Raw genomic sequence first — 15,975 nt, forward strand, 5'->3', positions numbered from 1 at the left:
TTCTCTTTCTGCTACATGAATAAATTTTTATAGAACAGACTATTTCAAACTCCATGTTTTCCCTCTGTACTTCCGTTTTTTTTCTTTTTGTCAATATAAATTTAAATATAAACGTGTATAGGAAAGTAAGAAGATTGAAATTAATCGGGAAGACAGGAGCGACAAGTTTTGATGAACAAAAACAAATTTTAGGCAGTGAAATTCCGAGTTATAGTATTTATTTATCACTGTCATCGTACAGCCCTTTTCGATAATATCCACGATTCAGTCGTCGCACTTTATTTTTTTCTCCTTTTTTTATAATTTGAATTATAAAGCTATACATTCAATTTTTACCTCAATAATCTACTTACATACTTAAGATCAAAGTTTATGTTGTTGGTAATAGTTGTTGTTACTTTATTTATTGTTTCTTCGTTTTGCCTCTTTACCGCTAGTAATGGTTAGTCGTTTGCTTAGTGAAATGCGTCACTGAAAATTTCATTTCTTTTCCTTCATTTATCAAGATATGAAATCGGAGCAGTATTTCTTGGCCAAGCATGTGTTATAAATGCAAAAAGACATAATAAGGTCGGTGTTAGTTTGTTAGCACTCGAATATACCTATATGACTAGTTTTCTGTGTCAACAGATTTTCTTAAAAATATAAATTATTTACAAGGATTTCAGCTAATTTTATCGAGATTTAATAACCTTGGTTTAATCACATCAATAATACCGAAGTATAGAAGGGCCGTGGCTGTGTCCGATTTTTATTAAAGAAAGAAAGAAAGAGAAAAGAACAAAGATAAATTACAAAAAGATTGTATTTAGTCGACCGATGTATTACGTTCTACTCTATGAACGTTATACGCGCTACTATCTTTTTCTTATTTTTGTCTTTTCAAACAAATCAAGATATCAATTTTTGTTTTTTAATTCATTCTAATGAGCGAAAGAAAAAAGATTCGTATGAGTCGGGACAAACCACAATACACATCGAATATCGAAGCGAAACAAGTGCGGTGCTCATAATCGTTTTTATTTTTATTATTTTCGCATTGCTGTACGATCGAGTTATGCTTCCGTATGTAATAATTATACCATTTTCTCCTCATCTTGTTTTTCAGTTAATCTGTGTTAACTTGTATATACAAAATAAGTTTCTATGATACATCTTGGTCACTTTACGATAGAAAGTTCTTTTTTTTTTTTTTGCTTCATTTATTATTTCAAATAATTCGTTCCGTTTGTCGACGAATTTAAACATTCGCTAGTAAAATGCCCTTTATTATTTCAGCCTAGTAACAGGTTATTACGATTATTCGTGATAACTAGTTACAATTCTGTACTTGCTACATATTCGCATTTTTTTCTTTTAGAGCTGTACAGTCAACTGAAGTAGTATAGCGCGTCCTTGACATTTGTTTAATTAAAATTTATCCAATATGGAAATATCCTACCTCTTTCGAAACTATCTTATGACTTAATGAAAAAAAAAAGGAGAGAATATATCGATCATTCGATTAAATTATATTTTTTATATATCGAACATACGAAACAGTTTGTAAATAAAATATGTTCGAATCTACCGCATTAACATTTTTTAGCCTAAAGCTTTAGCCACGGCACCCTTTTTCTTTTTTTTCCTTTTTTTATTTTTTTCTGTTTTCTTTTAATCATTTAATTCCATTCTTTCTTCCTGTTTACTTAAATATAAAAATACATAGCCAGTCTATACATAGAGCGTGCAAAGTGGCACAGTGAACTGAGTTACCAGATATCCTGGATAGTTAACTACCGCTCTCGGCATTCAACGGTGGTTCCATTTCATCGTGACTTCTGTTCCTGTTACTCGATACAGGGAAACCTGAGGTTTTTGGCAGCGGGTTAGTTATTACACTATCACTATGAGATGTTGTCGCGTTGTACATAGAATTATCAAAGTGTTGCAAGCATTGAAATTCTGAGCCGGGCAGCAATAAAGTAGTTTGGGTGGGAAGATTTGTTAATGACACCATCCCTGGTGTCATCATTTGCTTATTAAAGCAACTCCTTAATGCCTCTTCGATTAAATTTGCTATTTTATCACGATCATTCTATAACAAATAGTAATTTTGAAATTGTGTTGTGCTCCTTTTTTAAAATATTTAATAAAATAAATACCTCATTAATAAATCCAAAATGTACAAGCTCCTGTGCAAGAAGCATTGAAGTATCTAATTGACTCACAGGACATGTCAATTGCCTATTCATTTTGTCATCCATTCGTAATAATATTGTCATCTATAAAATACACCAGCGTAAAAAAACACAAACTAGACTTGACAGTTGACGTTAGGTAACTCATCACATTGTGCTATATCACTCACAAGTAATTCACAACTTTCTTCTCTAGGCTTAACGTTACACATCATATTAACTACTCTTCGAGACTCCACGTCCACCGGTTCGGGTGTAACAGATTTCACCGATTCTGTAACCTCGGGCGATATCGCCCGAGGTCGAACGGGTGGTGGTAATTTCGCCATAAATGCTGTCAAGGGATATATACCATATCTGTCGACCCAAATAATTTATGTGATTGAAGAATAGATATAAGGTTAAAAACGCAATCATTTCGATACATTTGTCGTAAAACTATTTAATATACTTACTTTACATCTTCGACGAACTTTTCTAACTTCTCTGTAACAGGAATATCACTTAACCGAATCTGCTGCGGTGGTCGACCTTGATATTTAATTTCTGCGACTACCGTATCAGGACCGTAGAGCCTTTGCAAAACTTCGTCTGTTATCGTTTCTGAAATATTAGCTGAAAAAGTTGTGAAAATTAATTGATTTCTAAAAAATTCCACTTAACGTTCTATTTTTACTGGACTAACCGCTACATTATATAACTTTTTATTATAAAAAATATAATACCTATAATTAGAACACATGATAAATTCTGAAGAACAAGAGAATATAGAGATTAGATAATGGCGATATTAGTAAACTTACTGGCTGAATTAACCAAAGCATGAGCAGCAAGTAATTTTAATGAATGCACTTCAAATAAGACAGGATGAAAAAGGAGCTCTCTTGCACTTGGTCTACTGAGTGGGTCTACTTGAAGACATTTTCGAATGAAATCTTTCTGCTGGGCATCATCTAACGATTCTATAGTTTTTCGAACGTTATCCTCGGTCACGATCGTACCGGTATCACCGTTACCCTGAATTTCCAATGCAGCCATTTCCAGAGCACACATTCCGAATGAATAAATATCAATGGCAGGGGTTACAGAGTCTAAAAAACACAGCAAGGTATATTGCAACAACATGTATAATAACATAATATATAAAGAGATTATCAATAATCTGATACACTTACTTCCATATTCAGGCGCTACAAAGTGCATATTCTTCATGTTTGCTCTACATGTTTTAACATGATGATGAATCGCATCGGGAGCCACTGTAATGATAAGAAGAACATATGGTTATTTCTAAGAAAATATATTTCAGATAGGCACTCACAAAATATGTATATTTGTATGAAAGTATTTAACAAGCAATGAGTTAAAAAACTTTCTTTGCGAGGTAGCAGGAATTCTTTGTATTTATTTGCCCAAATATAGACAAAAACAAAGAAAAGGAAAAAAAACAAATACAGTCACAGCAATGTAACTATTTTTTTACCTTTTCGAATACCCGCCACCTCCATGATAACAAGTGGATTAATGAACCGCTAGAAAAATTGTGTTGTAACTGAAAAATTATCCTACAAGTAACTTGAGCCCTCATACAGTTAATAATTCTCGCATATACATACGTATGCACGAAAGTGCCTCTGAGGAGGGTCAAACATAGCGCATAAAAGCAAGATAAATGAAATGCAAGCAATCAGCAAGAAAGTAATTTACACAGTTTGTTCTTGGATAATTTATATTCCAAAAAGAGGCACTTTCGTTGAGCATGATGAAATTCTACTTTACATTTTCAAGGACCAAAACGGAATTCGTAGAATTTGTTTTGTTCGTGAATAAGGATACAACAAAAATTAGAGCACAATGAAAAATGCGTGCGCTAGATAATGATCATAGAAGGACTAAGAGACATCTTAGGCCCCTTGCCCTTCTTTGTTATTATAACCCAAGAGATGAAGAAGTGCAATGTAATGATATGAAGGATATTAAAATCAAATAAATTTTGAATATTTTATATGAACCACTCTACCAATAATCAAAATGTAGATATATGTATATATATGTATACACATACATACATATATATATACATAAATAGGAATGTTTACCTCAATATGCCTAAATTACTTAGCTGGCAATAGTCGATGATTATCTGCCAAATGCATTTTCTTCAAATTCACCATCTTTTCACAATTTACACCAGAACCGAAGAATCGTCGTTATCAGTTGATTTTATCCTCTGGATGGGCGAAAGTACGATTGTACTTCCTCTCTCTTCGAAGACTTTGCTGTGTTTTTTTCATTATCTAGATTAGCCTATTTGCTACAATTAAAAACGAGGACTCAAGTTACTCCTAATATGTAAACAGTACTTTATACACAATCTTTCTAACAGATTTATTTTACTAATAGATAGGATAAAAAAGGAAATAAGCGAGTGAGAAAAGGAAAAGGATAAATCACATCACAATATAAACGCAGTAACAACAATAATGTGGAATGGTTCTGAATGAATAAATCTAATTAAAATAGAAAGTTATTAAGAACATTCGGCAGAGATAATATCCCACTTTTTTTGACATATATTTATCATTAAAGCTTATTTAAAGAATAATCTTTTTTATATCGTTAATCTTACTATAAAATCCAATTAGGATAATGTTAAATTTATAGCATGGAGTAAAACTTTCTTCACAATATATAACTATATCACACATTTTTTCACACATAATTATGCCTTATGATAAAACATTTGAATATCAGTGTATATTGTTTACACGTCGTTTAGTTTAATTATTAAATAACACGCGATATTATAAATTACGTTGAATAGAAATTAATTGAGTAACTGTATAAAACTTATTTATTACTGTCGATTGACTTATCGAGTACGAGTACCGAGGAGGCAATCACAGTAATGGCAATATACGTACTTTATGTGTTTGTACCCCATGTAAGAATGAAATAAATATCAGTTAGCTCACAGTTGTTATTTCAACATCAGTGGTTGGTCGATTTTATATATATATATATATATTTTTATAATAAACCTATATTGTGATTTATAGTTTTCATCCATGAAAAATATGAGAAACAAAACTATAAGCCTCTCATATAGTCCTGTGAATAAAAAAGGGGAAGTGCCTTGCAAACTCTTATTCCAATATATGTTAAATAGTTTCATTTAGGGATAAGTGCTCTCTTGAATACCTATGAGCAACTATATAATATCTTGTACTTGCTAGCAGCGTGTTTCACTGTACAAAGTACAGAAACATTAAGACTGTACTTTTTGGATACAAAATGTGTCTCATAGAATAGAATTTTCTTTCTGTTTTGTTAATTAATTACTTACCTGAACCAATTTTTACGAGCCCATTATGTTGAATAAATATAGTGTCACAAGTAAGATTTCCATGAATAATGGGAGGTGAACAGGAATGCAAATAACTGAAAAATTCAAAGACATTAATGCATATAACAGAAATATATACATATATAAATAAATAAGCATTATTATTTAAGAAATAATATATATAAAGAATCATGTGTTACCTCAATGCAGAAAGTATTTGAGTACACCAACGCTTCCATGCTTGCAAGGGTAATTTTTTCACATTGCGTTTTGTTCTTTTTAGGAACTGTTTTAAAGACCCAGAGGACATATACTCCGTTATAAATATAACCTAATAAATAATAAATAACATCATAATTAATATTCAAGCCAATTTAAACTTCAACTCCTTTCTTTCATAACATACCCGAGGTTTATCATTATGGGTATCTGTCCAATACCTATGAAATTTAACAATATTAGGATGTTCCAACTGTGTAAGATTTTCAAATACAAGTTGTATCTTTTCTTCTTGTGCTTTGAAGTTCTTTCTTTCAGAAAATTGCACCTCATTCCAAACAACTTCAACTCCTTCCTCAGTATCCATTGCCAAATAGGCACAGTCGATTCCTGGTACATCACGTTGTTCCACCTAAATAGAAAATAATATTATTTACAAAAATACTTCATTTCATTCATGTATGATTACTTATGAAACATAAACTAATTACACAAATACATAAAGTTAGTATATTTACAAGTTTCATTTACAAATATACATTAATATCTATTTACAACATACAAAAATTATACAAAGAAAAACAAAAACAGGCTATTAACAAATTACATTTGAATAGTCTATGGTTATGAAATGACAGAATATATTACTGCAATCATTCATTTTAAGTTACTTAAGCATAACTCAAACAATTTCATGCCTGATGTCATTACATCAATGTGACCTTGCAAAGAATTTAAGGAGGGGAGATAGCTCATTCAATATTTACGACAATGGGCTATATTCAAATAAAATATATTGAGTGATAAATCCTCTATTTATGTTACATCATTTTGATTGAACAGTTTTAATAAAAAAGGTACATAAACCAAAAGAGATAGCCTATTTTTCTCTAAATAGACATACCTCCATTTCAGTAACTTCGTTTTCACTGCCTCTGGCTGCTCCAAAGGTAGAGCCTTCGGCTAACGTGGACTTGGAACCTACATATACCTAACATAAAATAATGGTTATTGAACATCAAACAGATAAAACATCTCCATTGCTTTTTATTCAATGTTATTTATGTTTTACAAAAGAATATTCAGTCTTTAAATAGAACAATAAAGCGGATTTGCAAATACACCTGGTTAATGATCCAACTATGCTGATTTGTTTCTAGAATGAAAATAGAAAGTACCACAGATGCTGAAAGCTTAGTGACAAGAAATTGTTGAAAATCAGTTTACACTTACAAATTCGAAAACATTTAATGTTTACATAAATTTTGAAGAAACTAGTTTGCCAAGCTTGAAGATATTTTTGTATAATACATTTCAAGCAATATATTTAGTAATTTTATGACATAATGAGCTAATTTTATGATATATGTATACATGTATAATGCATGTATAATATATATATATAATATGCATGTATAATATATATATATATATATATATATATATATTAAACACAATTTGGCTTTAGCTTACTTTTTCCAGCCTCGAATGAAACAAGTACTAAGCTAGATTATAAGAAAAATAGCTTATAGCTGTTAGATTTTTAGTTCCCTTTGAAGGAATATTTAATAATATCTTTTTGTTACCTACCATATTAATATATGAAGTCTCAAAATATATCGCTATATTACATAGAAAAGAATTGCATAAACTACATCCATATCTCACTGTTTACTCTGATTTATTTGTATACAAACGTCCCAATAGTCTAACCAAATTGGAATCAATGCCGAGACAAAATGTATCACAAGAGACTTCCTTCGTCACATTTCTCATATAGAGATAATACAATTATGGTTCCAACAAGAACATATATAGACCAAATATGTTTGAAACCATATTAATCAGAACAAAATCCCAACCAAGTAAATAAACAAAATGTAAACAAGATGTAAACACATAGATGTGAGTATATTATAAAAAGATGAATCGTACCTCTTCCCGACGTTTGAGCCACCGCCCGCAGGGGCTCTCCTCCAGGATTTCACTCTCATCTTCCGAATCTTCACCACTTTCCCGCGGTGACTTGTGCTCTGGGTCCGTGCTGGAGCGACTCCCGGGCATCACACACGCGATTAGTTGAAGGAGCAGCACCGAACAGAGCACAACGCGGCCAAATTCATCGGTGGTAATTCCAAGGATTTACCTCAATATCGCATCTGTTCCGCCGCTTATGTGCACTGTCGATGATACGCACCTAAATGTTACAGGAGAGAACAGAGCCTCTCGGTGCTGTAATACACCTTTAGCACTCACAATGACACATGCAGCGCGACAACCCGAGTTGCAAGGAAAGCTACGATATTTCTGATCTTACGCAGCCACGCGCACGGATCGACGCTTTTCGGTTTCCCTTAGGACTTAGCCAGTGTATCGGTACATCGCGAGGGCCATTCGTGAATCACACTGTCAAAATAAAACCTCTGTTATGAGCAAAATAGCTTCGATCTGACACACACTCTAGTATTCATTTTCGCTCTGTCTTCGGTCACGTTCGCCCAGTATGGCGATTAGCGTGTACCGCACCCTTTTCGGTGCCAGTAACAGCGACATCTGTCAATCGTCGCCTCGACAACCAATTTTCTGATCTCGTTCAAGATAATTTCCAGATAATATTTACCGGATTACATGTTCAAATTTCAAGGTACATGTGTTCTTCTATGTTAACACACAGTTCCTGCACATACAATTCCTACACGATATGAATAAGAAGTAGGAAACAAAACATTAAATTGCTTCGAGGTTATAAAAGCGTGATTTGAGATTTACTTAAATATGATGAATGTCTTGAATTAAACAAACAGTGAATTTCAGTCGCAAAATTAGACTTTGAATAGTATTTTGGATTGGAATTATTTGCCGTACTTTATAATGTGACGCACGCGTGTCTACTGCGTGATTATTGTTTATTTGCTAAATGATTCTATTTATAACCTAATAGGTGCAATTAACACAATGACATCTATAAAAACATTACCTTTATTAGAGGGCACAAAATTAATCGTCCTTGATGAAGGTACGTAAGCAAAATACTTCATAAAACTATAGTTTATTTTAGATGTGCAGTAGAATTCCATTTATTGAATGAAATTACAATTAGTATTAGATTAATATACATAATATACGTAAACTCCTATCGTATGAACTGTTCTATTTGATTTGTTTACATGGAGTTCATATAACTGTAGTTAAACAGATATTGTACATGTATATATACATATGTATATATTTCAGGAGTGAATGCGATGTATGCTAGAAAATTGGTAACAGGATGGATACAAGTATTGAAAGAAAAAGATTCTAATTGTATTTTCAATTTGTTGTTATTCTCCAATCCAAAATCTTCATACCAATGTGAATATTTTGCATCAAATAATGTAAATATCTTTGATTATTATACAGTTAATGTTAATAATGGACTTGATATAAGTGCTATAAGTGATAAGGATTTTTATAATCTAAAACATATCTTAAAAACTATAGACACAAAATCTACAGTAGTCATTGATTGCTTGACATCATTAATCTTATTTGTTGGCCTATCAAGGGCTATGTGGTTTTTACAGAAGTTAAGCAAAGATGTGCCACAAGTGATTTGTATTTATAGACGAGATTTTGTACAAGATAAAGTATCTTACATTGAAACATTAGGAAGTACATATGTAAAGATACAAAAATTTTCTGGTATGATAGCAAATAACAATACTAATTATATAGTAGAGTTTATGCATCGCAAAGTGGGTGGAGGAATTTTAAAACAACAGGAAATAGTAAGCCAAAATAGTACATCTTATGAAATTGAGTCAAAGAAGCTTGAACAAAGTAAAAAGTCACATCCAGTATATGAAAACCCTAAGTTAAAAATTGAGTCTTCATTCAGAATAGAAATAAATGAAAATGAAATGAAACAGAGAAAAGAAGTAGTGTTACCATACACGGCTAATACAAATACAACAAATACATCTAGAATTCACTATCATCCAGAGGATATAGATGATTTTGATGAGGAAGATCCAGATGATGATTTATGTTTCTAACTCATGTATAAAATATTACATTAGAAAAGATAATGGTAATGTTCCAAGCAAAGATATTTATTTTACATTCATTTTACACTTTGTTACAGTTTATATTGCATAATATATAATATTTTGTTGATATAATAAAATTGTTTATTAACATAGCGTTTTTTTAAATTATTAACAATAAACCTCATAACAATCCTGTAAAAAAATACAGATATTCTAAAGTATTGTTTCACATTAAAAAGTCAATACTGCATACAATACTAATATTTAAAAATAGGATATTAAATATTACTATTCATCTTTGGCATTTAATTCAATTAATTACCATATTGTTATTGTATTACTTTGTTTTGCAGCATTTTGATTAAACAATGAAACATATATATGAGATTCGTAACTAGATAACAAAGAAAACATAGCCAGATACAAAGTTCTGTACAATAAATTCCAGACAATAATTTCATAATTTGATAAAATAAAAAAGTTTTACATATAAGTTCAAGTAAATATCGAAATATTTTAAATAATACATTAAATAAATACAATTTACAAAGATATTCCAATTAAAAAAAATTAATATTCAATAATATATTTAATCAGAACTGCAAAAATAGTCTTTTTATGAGACTTGATCCAGATATTACAATTAACCATTAAAAGTATAAAGTAAATTTTGATCACAAAAATGATAAGTGCCGTCGATATGCTGCAAAACCCTACTTTCTAATAAGCTACGACCGTATTGAACAGCTTCTTCTCTAGTTTGTGCAACATTTGCTTCAAGCAACCAATTAACTAAATCAGTTCCAGTAAAGACACCTTTATACATCTTTAATAAGCGTCTACGACATATAGCTATACGAGCACGACATTCAGCCAAATGGCAACGATTAAACTGATCCCTAATAGCTCTCACTTCGGGACTTAATGTATCTTCAGGGGGAAGCTGCAGTTCTTTCTCTATAAATGCAAAATATAGCGTGCATTTGAATTATGGAACTTGTTAAATATAAAAATATAATAAAATGAATATAAGAATATAGCAATACCAGTACGCCATTTACGACACATTTTCTGCAGCCAACATCCTAATTTACCAAGACCAGTATCTAATCCAAAAATAGCAAATACGATTAATGACTGGCCAAAATTTAAGGCAACATCCAAAAATGCTAATTCTGCATAAATTCCAGTCAACTGTTCCATTAATAATGTTCCGATTGATATGGATAAACCCTAAAATAATTATAGTAAATTATAATCTTGTAATAATTTTCAAGTATTCTGTCATATACTTACAATGAACATGGAACATAGAAGTAAAATAACAAATACAAGATGTCGTAAAAACTGAGGATCGTTTCTTTCATTCTCAATGTTTATATATAATTCGCAATCATCAATTTCGTTATTGTTGCTGCTACATGTACCATTTGGACAACCATGTGTATATTCACAGCCGATGCTAACAATATCAAAATATTAATTAAAACAAGATTTTACTAGCTTTATTTTTTATACAATTTACTTACATTGGAGGATGAGAATTTGAAGAAATCAGATCTTCAACATCTACTACGCGTCTTTCGTCATTATTAGTGTCATTATTGGAATTTTCGGTATTATTCGTTAAATTAGAATAAGATGCTGAAATGTTACGACGCTGGTAGCTCTGCTGTAAGACTAAACAGCCCATTGTTACTGTAAAAAAGATGCGATAATAAAGAATATTATTGTTTTAAATGATAAAGAATATTATTGTTTTAAATAATAAAGAATATTGTGTTTTATTTCATGCATTGTATATTACATACCTACCAATAAAACAGAATGTTAATATAGAAGTAGAAATTGCAGCTTGAACTGTACCAAGTTGAAAATTTGGATTTCTGAACTCAAGTTCAGACTCCCTTGGAGACATAGTGCTACACATTATAATTGCTATTAAAAGTGGAATTCTGAAATATATTATCGATATGATATATGAGTATATTATTAGTCATTTTCTTTCTTTTCGATATTATATATAAAAAAAGAAGTATTCATCATACCCCCATCCAATAGGGTAAAACCATCTTTGAATATTGCAAACAAAATCCAGAGAACGGGAACTTAAGTATAATAAAGTTGCAGCTATTGCTACAGTCCACATACGACTTGCATATACTCCCACAGTAATTAAAATAAACTGGACATACCTATAATAGATCATGGTCAAAATAATACAAGAATTAAATTAAAAAAAATCAAAGTAAATAGTGGAATAAATTACCATAAAATTGAACCAGTATTATCAGGTTCGAGTTTGGTCCATATTATAACACCTATAGCTGTAACTAGCTAAAATCATAATTTTTGTATAAATTTCAACTATAACTGGCATAAATTCTAAATTAATACAATTTAATACAAACCTGTGCAATTACTATACAAAGTGTACATTTATGAGTGACGCATTTATATTTTTTTCTTCTTAATCCAATTAGACAAATAATTAACCATGTGCAAACTGTTATTGAAGCAATGCTTACATCAAAAGAAAATATATTCAGTTGGTATGCATAATTTTTTGGACTAACTCCAGTAGAAACAGCATCGATTAACTTTGCTGATACAAACATTAGTGGAGCAGATAAGAAAGTACAAGCAACCATTGCTGATGCAATTAAATCAATTTCGATATTATATCGAAGAGTGAAAATAAATAAGGCTGGTGCTGTAGGAATAGTTCCATACAGGAATCCATAAGTACTTAGATCTTGAGTATCTGTAGCATTCTCGCCAGCATTTAAGAGAATAATAGATTCTCTTATGACCAAAGGAAGTACCAGCAATTTTACTGATATCAATATACCTGGTATTACAAGAGCTGTGCCCTTCAATTTGTGTACTTTTCCAACCATCATTAATCCCAACAACAAAAGAGCACTTGCAGAAAAAGCATTACCAAATACATCAAGCACAGTTGCTAATATAGCAGGTACTAAATGACCAAAGACAAGATTACCAAGAATACCAAGAACAGTCATAACAAGTACTGGATTTAGTGCAATTCCTTTTACAATAGAACAAACCATGTCTCTATAATTTCTATGATTTTCACCAGAACGTTTACCAATTTCTAATAATACAAAACCAATTGGATTTAAAATAGCCAATGATATAGGTGCCATTAAGTATAAATAAGCAGCATATTCAGGATGTGTTTCTTCATATAGTGCTTGAACTATAAAAATATGTTATTTTTAGTATATAGATTACTTTAAACTATATTAAGAATGATTTTTAATTTACTTACTCATAGGATATCCAATAGCAAAATCATTACTCTGCGTGGTAAATATTGCAAAAAGTGCAGCACAACCTGGATTTGATGGTCTTTTAATAACAAGAGATATACCAAGAACAACAAGAAATACACAACTTTTAGCTATCAATACAGCAAGAAGGAATTTCCAGTTTACTAGACTAAAATCAAGCTTTGCCAGTGACATAAAAATTAAAGAAGGTAGAGCAAACGTTCCTACAAAAGTATTTAGCCCATTTCCTTCTATTTTAGTGATAACGTCAAATCTTCCTGCAATATATCTAAAAAAACAAGCACTTTATTTATATACATCTTAAAATTCATATGATAAAAATTTAAAGATTACATAGTTACAAAAAATTCACCCGCATAATATAATAGCAAAACACTGTATCAGAGCAAGATATAAATTATCTATTGGTTCAACTCTCATTGTTGAAATTTGAGTTTCTTCCAGTAGAGACATGACTAATGCTGCTTTTTAAATTCCTGGAAATATAGAATAATTTAATTTAGATGTACATGTGAAAAATGTTAAAAAGAAATGAAAAAAGATAAATTACTTTTCAGCATATATATATATTTATATTATAATTGTTTTTAATACAGATATTGTCATCTTTCTAATATAACATTGTTATTGTTGCAAGAAGGGCATGTACACAAAAAAATATTATGCAGCATTAACCCCATATCAACTTCATCTCTATTCACACTATATTATTTCTTTCACTGACTGAAATAAAAAGATTTTAAATGTACTTCTAAAATAATGATACCCATATGTTCATAAATATCAAGTTACTAAACATTACAAAGAAATAAAAGAACTAAAAGATTTATTGTTTTAGAGTACTAAAAACGACAGTACATCATAGTCTACAATATAACAATACAATCTGAAAAATATATAAATTTTCGCTCACGCAAAAATATTAACATCCAATCACGTTCAATATTTATTATATCCTTCGTTTATAATATAAAGTCAAAAGTATCTATGAAAAACAAGTAAAAAACTCTTCAGAGATATAATGAAAGATATCAGCGTTGTTTAATACAATAAAAATATATTATGCAAGTTCATATCGACAAAACATTTATAGTACTCTATATGCATTACGTGTATAGGCAATTTTTAATCTTATGAACCCGAATACAGCATCGATATCTCTAGCTAAATCATGTGATTGGTTCACCTATATCACGTGCTTCGAACAAAACATCGGACTCGTTGCACGAAAATGTTTGATTTCAAATTTCAAATTATAGTTCTAAAATACGGGAATTTTATTTGTATCTATAACGTTATGCTATTAAGTAAAATCGCTTTGAAATGTATTCAAAATTAACATAGATATTATAAAATTGTACAATCATAAATATCATCGTTATATAAATCGTAATCGTCATTTAGTTTTATTATTTATCACTGTATACGCATTAATGAATTTAAGTTTGATAAATTTTGATAAAACAAAAGTCCTGATATCTTATATCAATATTCAAGAACGACAATTCATTAATTGATAGCAAAATCATGTGCGCCTGATATAAATTTAGAAAACAGATACATACCATGTTACGTGTAATCGGTAGAAAATGTAATTCTCATATTCCATATAATACTCGTAATTAAATATTATGTATCTAGAAAATTCTAAACGTTTAGAAAATATACATAATTTGCGCAAATTCCCCAATAATGAGACGCAAAATAAATGTGATAAGAAAATAGCCTCGTGTCAGTTCTATGTCGAAATATTTCTAGTTGGTTGCATCAATTAAATGGTGCAGTACTGTCTGTACAGAATTACGACTAATAGGTTATCGTTAAATTATCGGAAAAAAATATATATACATATCTATTTTTATATATAATTGTGATAGATTTCGAACTTAAATAATACATAATAGACATTATCTTAAAAAATGCAACAAATAATTGCATTTTTACAAATCTCTATTAAATAACAAATAAATAAAACAAGCAAAAAAATTTATTTTAATTGATGTTAATCCTAGAAGATTAGTTTATTCTTTTATTGATATTTGTATCAGTATGTTGAACTTGCTTTTATACAGCAATGCAGTGTTTAAATTGCCAGTGAAATATGTATATCTTTACGTCACTGACCTCCATGAATCATACATTCTTATAATATTGCGCAATAAAGCTGTTCTACTATAAACAGAAACAGAAACGTTTGATAAATATTTCTCAAATCGATGTATTTATTCATTGTCTACCGATTAAAAGATTAACAGAAATCTGATATTTTTTCATATATATGTCGGAGATGGAAAGACAGCGGGATTTCCCGTCCGGAATGTTGGGAAAAAACCACAATACACTAGTCCAGACTTTTACTATAGCCGCCCTTAAGTAATAAAAATAAGAAATAGTCTTAATGTTCCAATCTGACTTTATGACGATGGGTTTGGGCTCGAAGTGACATGGCAGGTCACCAGACGTAGCCATGTCACTTATATATGTCATATATATATATATATAAAGATTTACGCAAGTATGTATATGCATAGCTACTTTGCTTAGTCACGGAAATTCATGGAAGTACTTGACTTATTGATAACACGAAACTATTCGAACATGAACATTTTCCAAATCATGATTGAGAAAACAATAACATTCAATATAAGAATATTGTAATATTTATAATATATTATGTTAATAAAAATGTGATACAGTTGTATAACTTTTGCGTACGATGTACGCAACAGCTTTTCTATAAGCCTGGAATTGGAAATGAAAAAACGAAGTCGGTGTCGAACAGATTGTGCCACTAAAGCAGTTGGTTTATTTCCAATTTTCTCGAATAAATAATATAACTGCGTAGTAATTTCGCTTCATCGAAACAGACATCGGATCACATT

The 15,975-nt window shown here is 30.4% G+C and overlaps 3 protein-coding genes across 8 annotated transcripts; 1 reads left to right on the forward strand and 2 right to left on the reverse strand.

Annotated features, from left to right (window-relative positions):
- Positions 1–760: 760 nt before the first annotated feature.
- LOC126863623 (nuclear receptor-binding protein) lies at positions 761–7,823 on the reverse strand. Its single transcript, XM_050613958.1, has 11 exons — positions 7,681–7,823; positions 6,650–6,736; positions 5,933–6,157; positions 5,727–5,857; positions 5,527–5,621; positions 3,356–3,439; positions 2,984–3,271; positions 2,636–2,795; positions 2,351–2,537; positions 2,145–2,264; positions 761–2,077 (listed from the first exon to the last, which is right to left on the reverse strand). Exons 1-11 carry the CDS (start codon positions 7,807–7,809, stop codon positions 1,772–1,774), a joined length of 1,812 nt encoding a protein of 603 aa, XP_050469915.1. The 5' UTR covers positions 7,810–7,823; the 3' UTR covers positions 761–1,771.
- A 420-nt stretch (positions 7,824–8,243) lies between these two features.
- On the forward strand, positions 8,244–10,423 carry LOC126863660 (elongator complex protein 5). 2 transcript variants are annotated; one of them, XM_050614072.1, is made up of 4 exons: positions 8,244–8,389; positions 8,687–8,761; positions 8,980–9,817; positions 10,130–10,423. In XM_050614072.1, the coding sequence occupies exons 1-3, from the start codon at positions 8,374–8,376 to the stop codon at positions 9,780–9,782; spliced, it is 894 nt and encodes a 297-aa protein (XP_050470029.1). In that variant the 5' UTR covers positions 8,244–8,373; the 3' UTR covers positions 9,783–9,817; positions 10,130–10,423. The 2 variants fall into 2 exon arrangements, with proteins under 2 accessions (XP_050470029.1, XP_050470028.1); XM_050614071.1 differs by lacking the exon at positions 10,130–10,423 and having other exon boundaries at positions 8,980–9,928.
- LOC126863614 (integral membrane protein GPR155) lies at positions 9,824–14,858 on the reverse strand. Of its 5 annotated transcripts, none has more exons than XM_050613939.1 (12): positions 14,659–14,857; positions 13,644–13,816; positions 13,446–13,569; positions 13,072–13,361; positions 12,188–12,999; positions 12,046–12,113; positions 11,825–11,971; positions 11,592–11,731; positions 11,306–11,474; positions 11,073–11,238; positions 10,823–11,009; positions 9,824–10,733 (listed from the first exon to the last, which is right to left on the reverse strand). In XM_050613939.1, exons 3-12 carry the CDS (start codon positions 13,544–13,546, stop codon positions 10,420–10,422), a joined length of 2,394 nt encoding a protein of 797 aa, XP_050469896.1. In that variant the 5' UTR covers positions 13,547–13,569; positions 13,644–13,816; positions 14,659–14,857; the 3' UTR covers positions 9,824–10,419. The 5 variants fall into 5 exon arrangements, with proteins under 5 accessions (XP_050469896.1, XP_050469895.1, XP_050469897.1 ...); XM_050613938.1 differs by lacking the exon at positions 14,659–14,857 and adding an exon at positions 14,007–14,234; XM_050613940.1 differs by lacking the exon at positions 13,644–13,816 and having other exon boundaries at positions 14,659–14,858.
- Positions 14,859–15,975: the final 1,117 nt, after the last annotated feature.

The sequence above is a fragment of the Bombus huntii genome, chromosome 3 (assembly GCF_024542735.1).
Source record: "Bombus huntii isolate Logan2020A chromosome 3, iyBomHunt1.1, whole genome shotgun sequence".
Lineage (NCBI taxonomy): Eukaryota > Metazoa > Arthropoda > Insecta > Hymenoptera > Apidae > Bombus > Bombus huntii.

What these genes read in the sequence shown, in the direction of transcription:
- LOC126863623 (XM_050613958.1), bottom strand. Translation starts at nt 7,809, where the DNA reads ATGCCCGGGAGTCGCTCCAGCACGGACCCAGAGCACAAGTCACCGCGG. An exon ending in CCCATAATGATAAACCTCGG is followed by an intron (nt 5,858 to 5,932) that starts GTATGTTATGAA and finishes ATTATTTATTAG; the next exon opens with GTTATATTTATAACGGAGTA. An exon ending in TGTAGCGCCTGAATATGGAA is followed by an intron (nt 3,272 to 3,355) that starts GTAAGTGTATCA and finishes TGTGTTTTTTAG; the next exon opens with ACTCTGTAACCCCTGCCATT.
- LOC126863660 (XM_050614072.1), top strand. An exon ending in ATTAATCGTCCTTGATGAAG is followed by an intron (nt 8,762 to 8,979) that starts GTACGTAAGCAA and finishes TATATATTTCAG; the next exon opens with GAGTGAATGCGATGTATGCT.
- LOC126863614 (XM_050613940.1), bottom strand. Translation starts at nt 13,546, where the DNA reads ATGTCTCTACTGGAAGAAACTCAAATTTCAACAATGAGAGTTGAACCA. An exon ending in TTTGTATAGTAATTGCACAG is followed by an intron (nt 12,114 to 12,187) that starts GTTTGTATTAAA and finishes TTATGATTTTAG; the next exon opens with CTAGTTACAGCTATAGGTGT. An exon ending in ATTAACATTCTGTTTTATTG is followed by an intron (nt 11,475 to 11,591) that starts GTAGGTATGTAA and finishes TCTTTTTTACAG; the next exon opens with TAACAATGGGCTGTTTAGTC.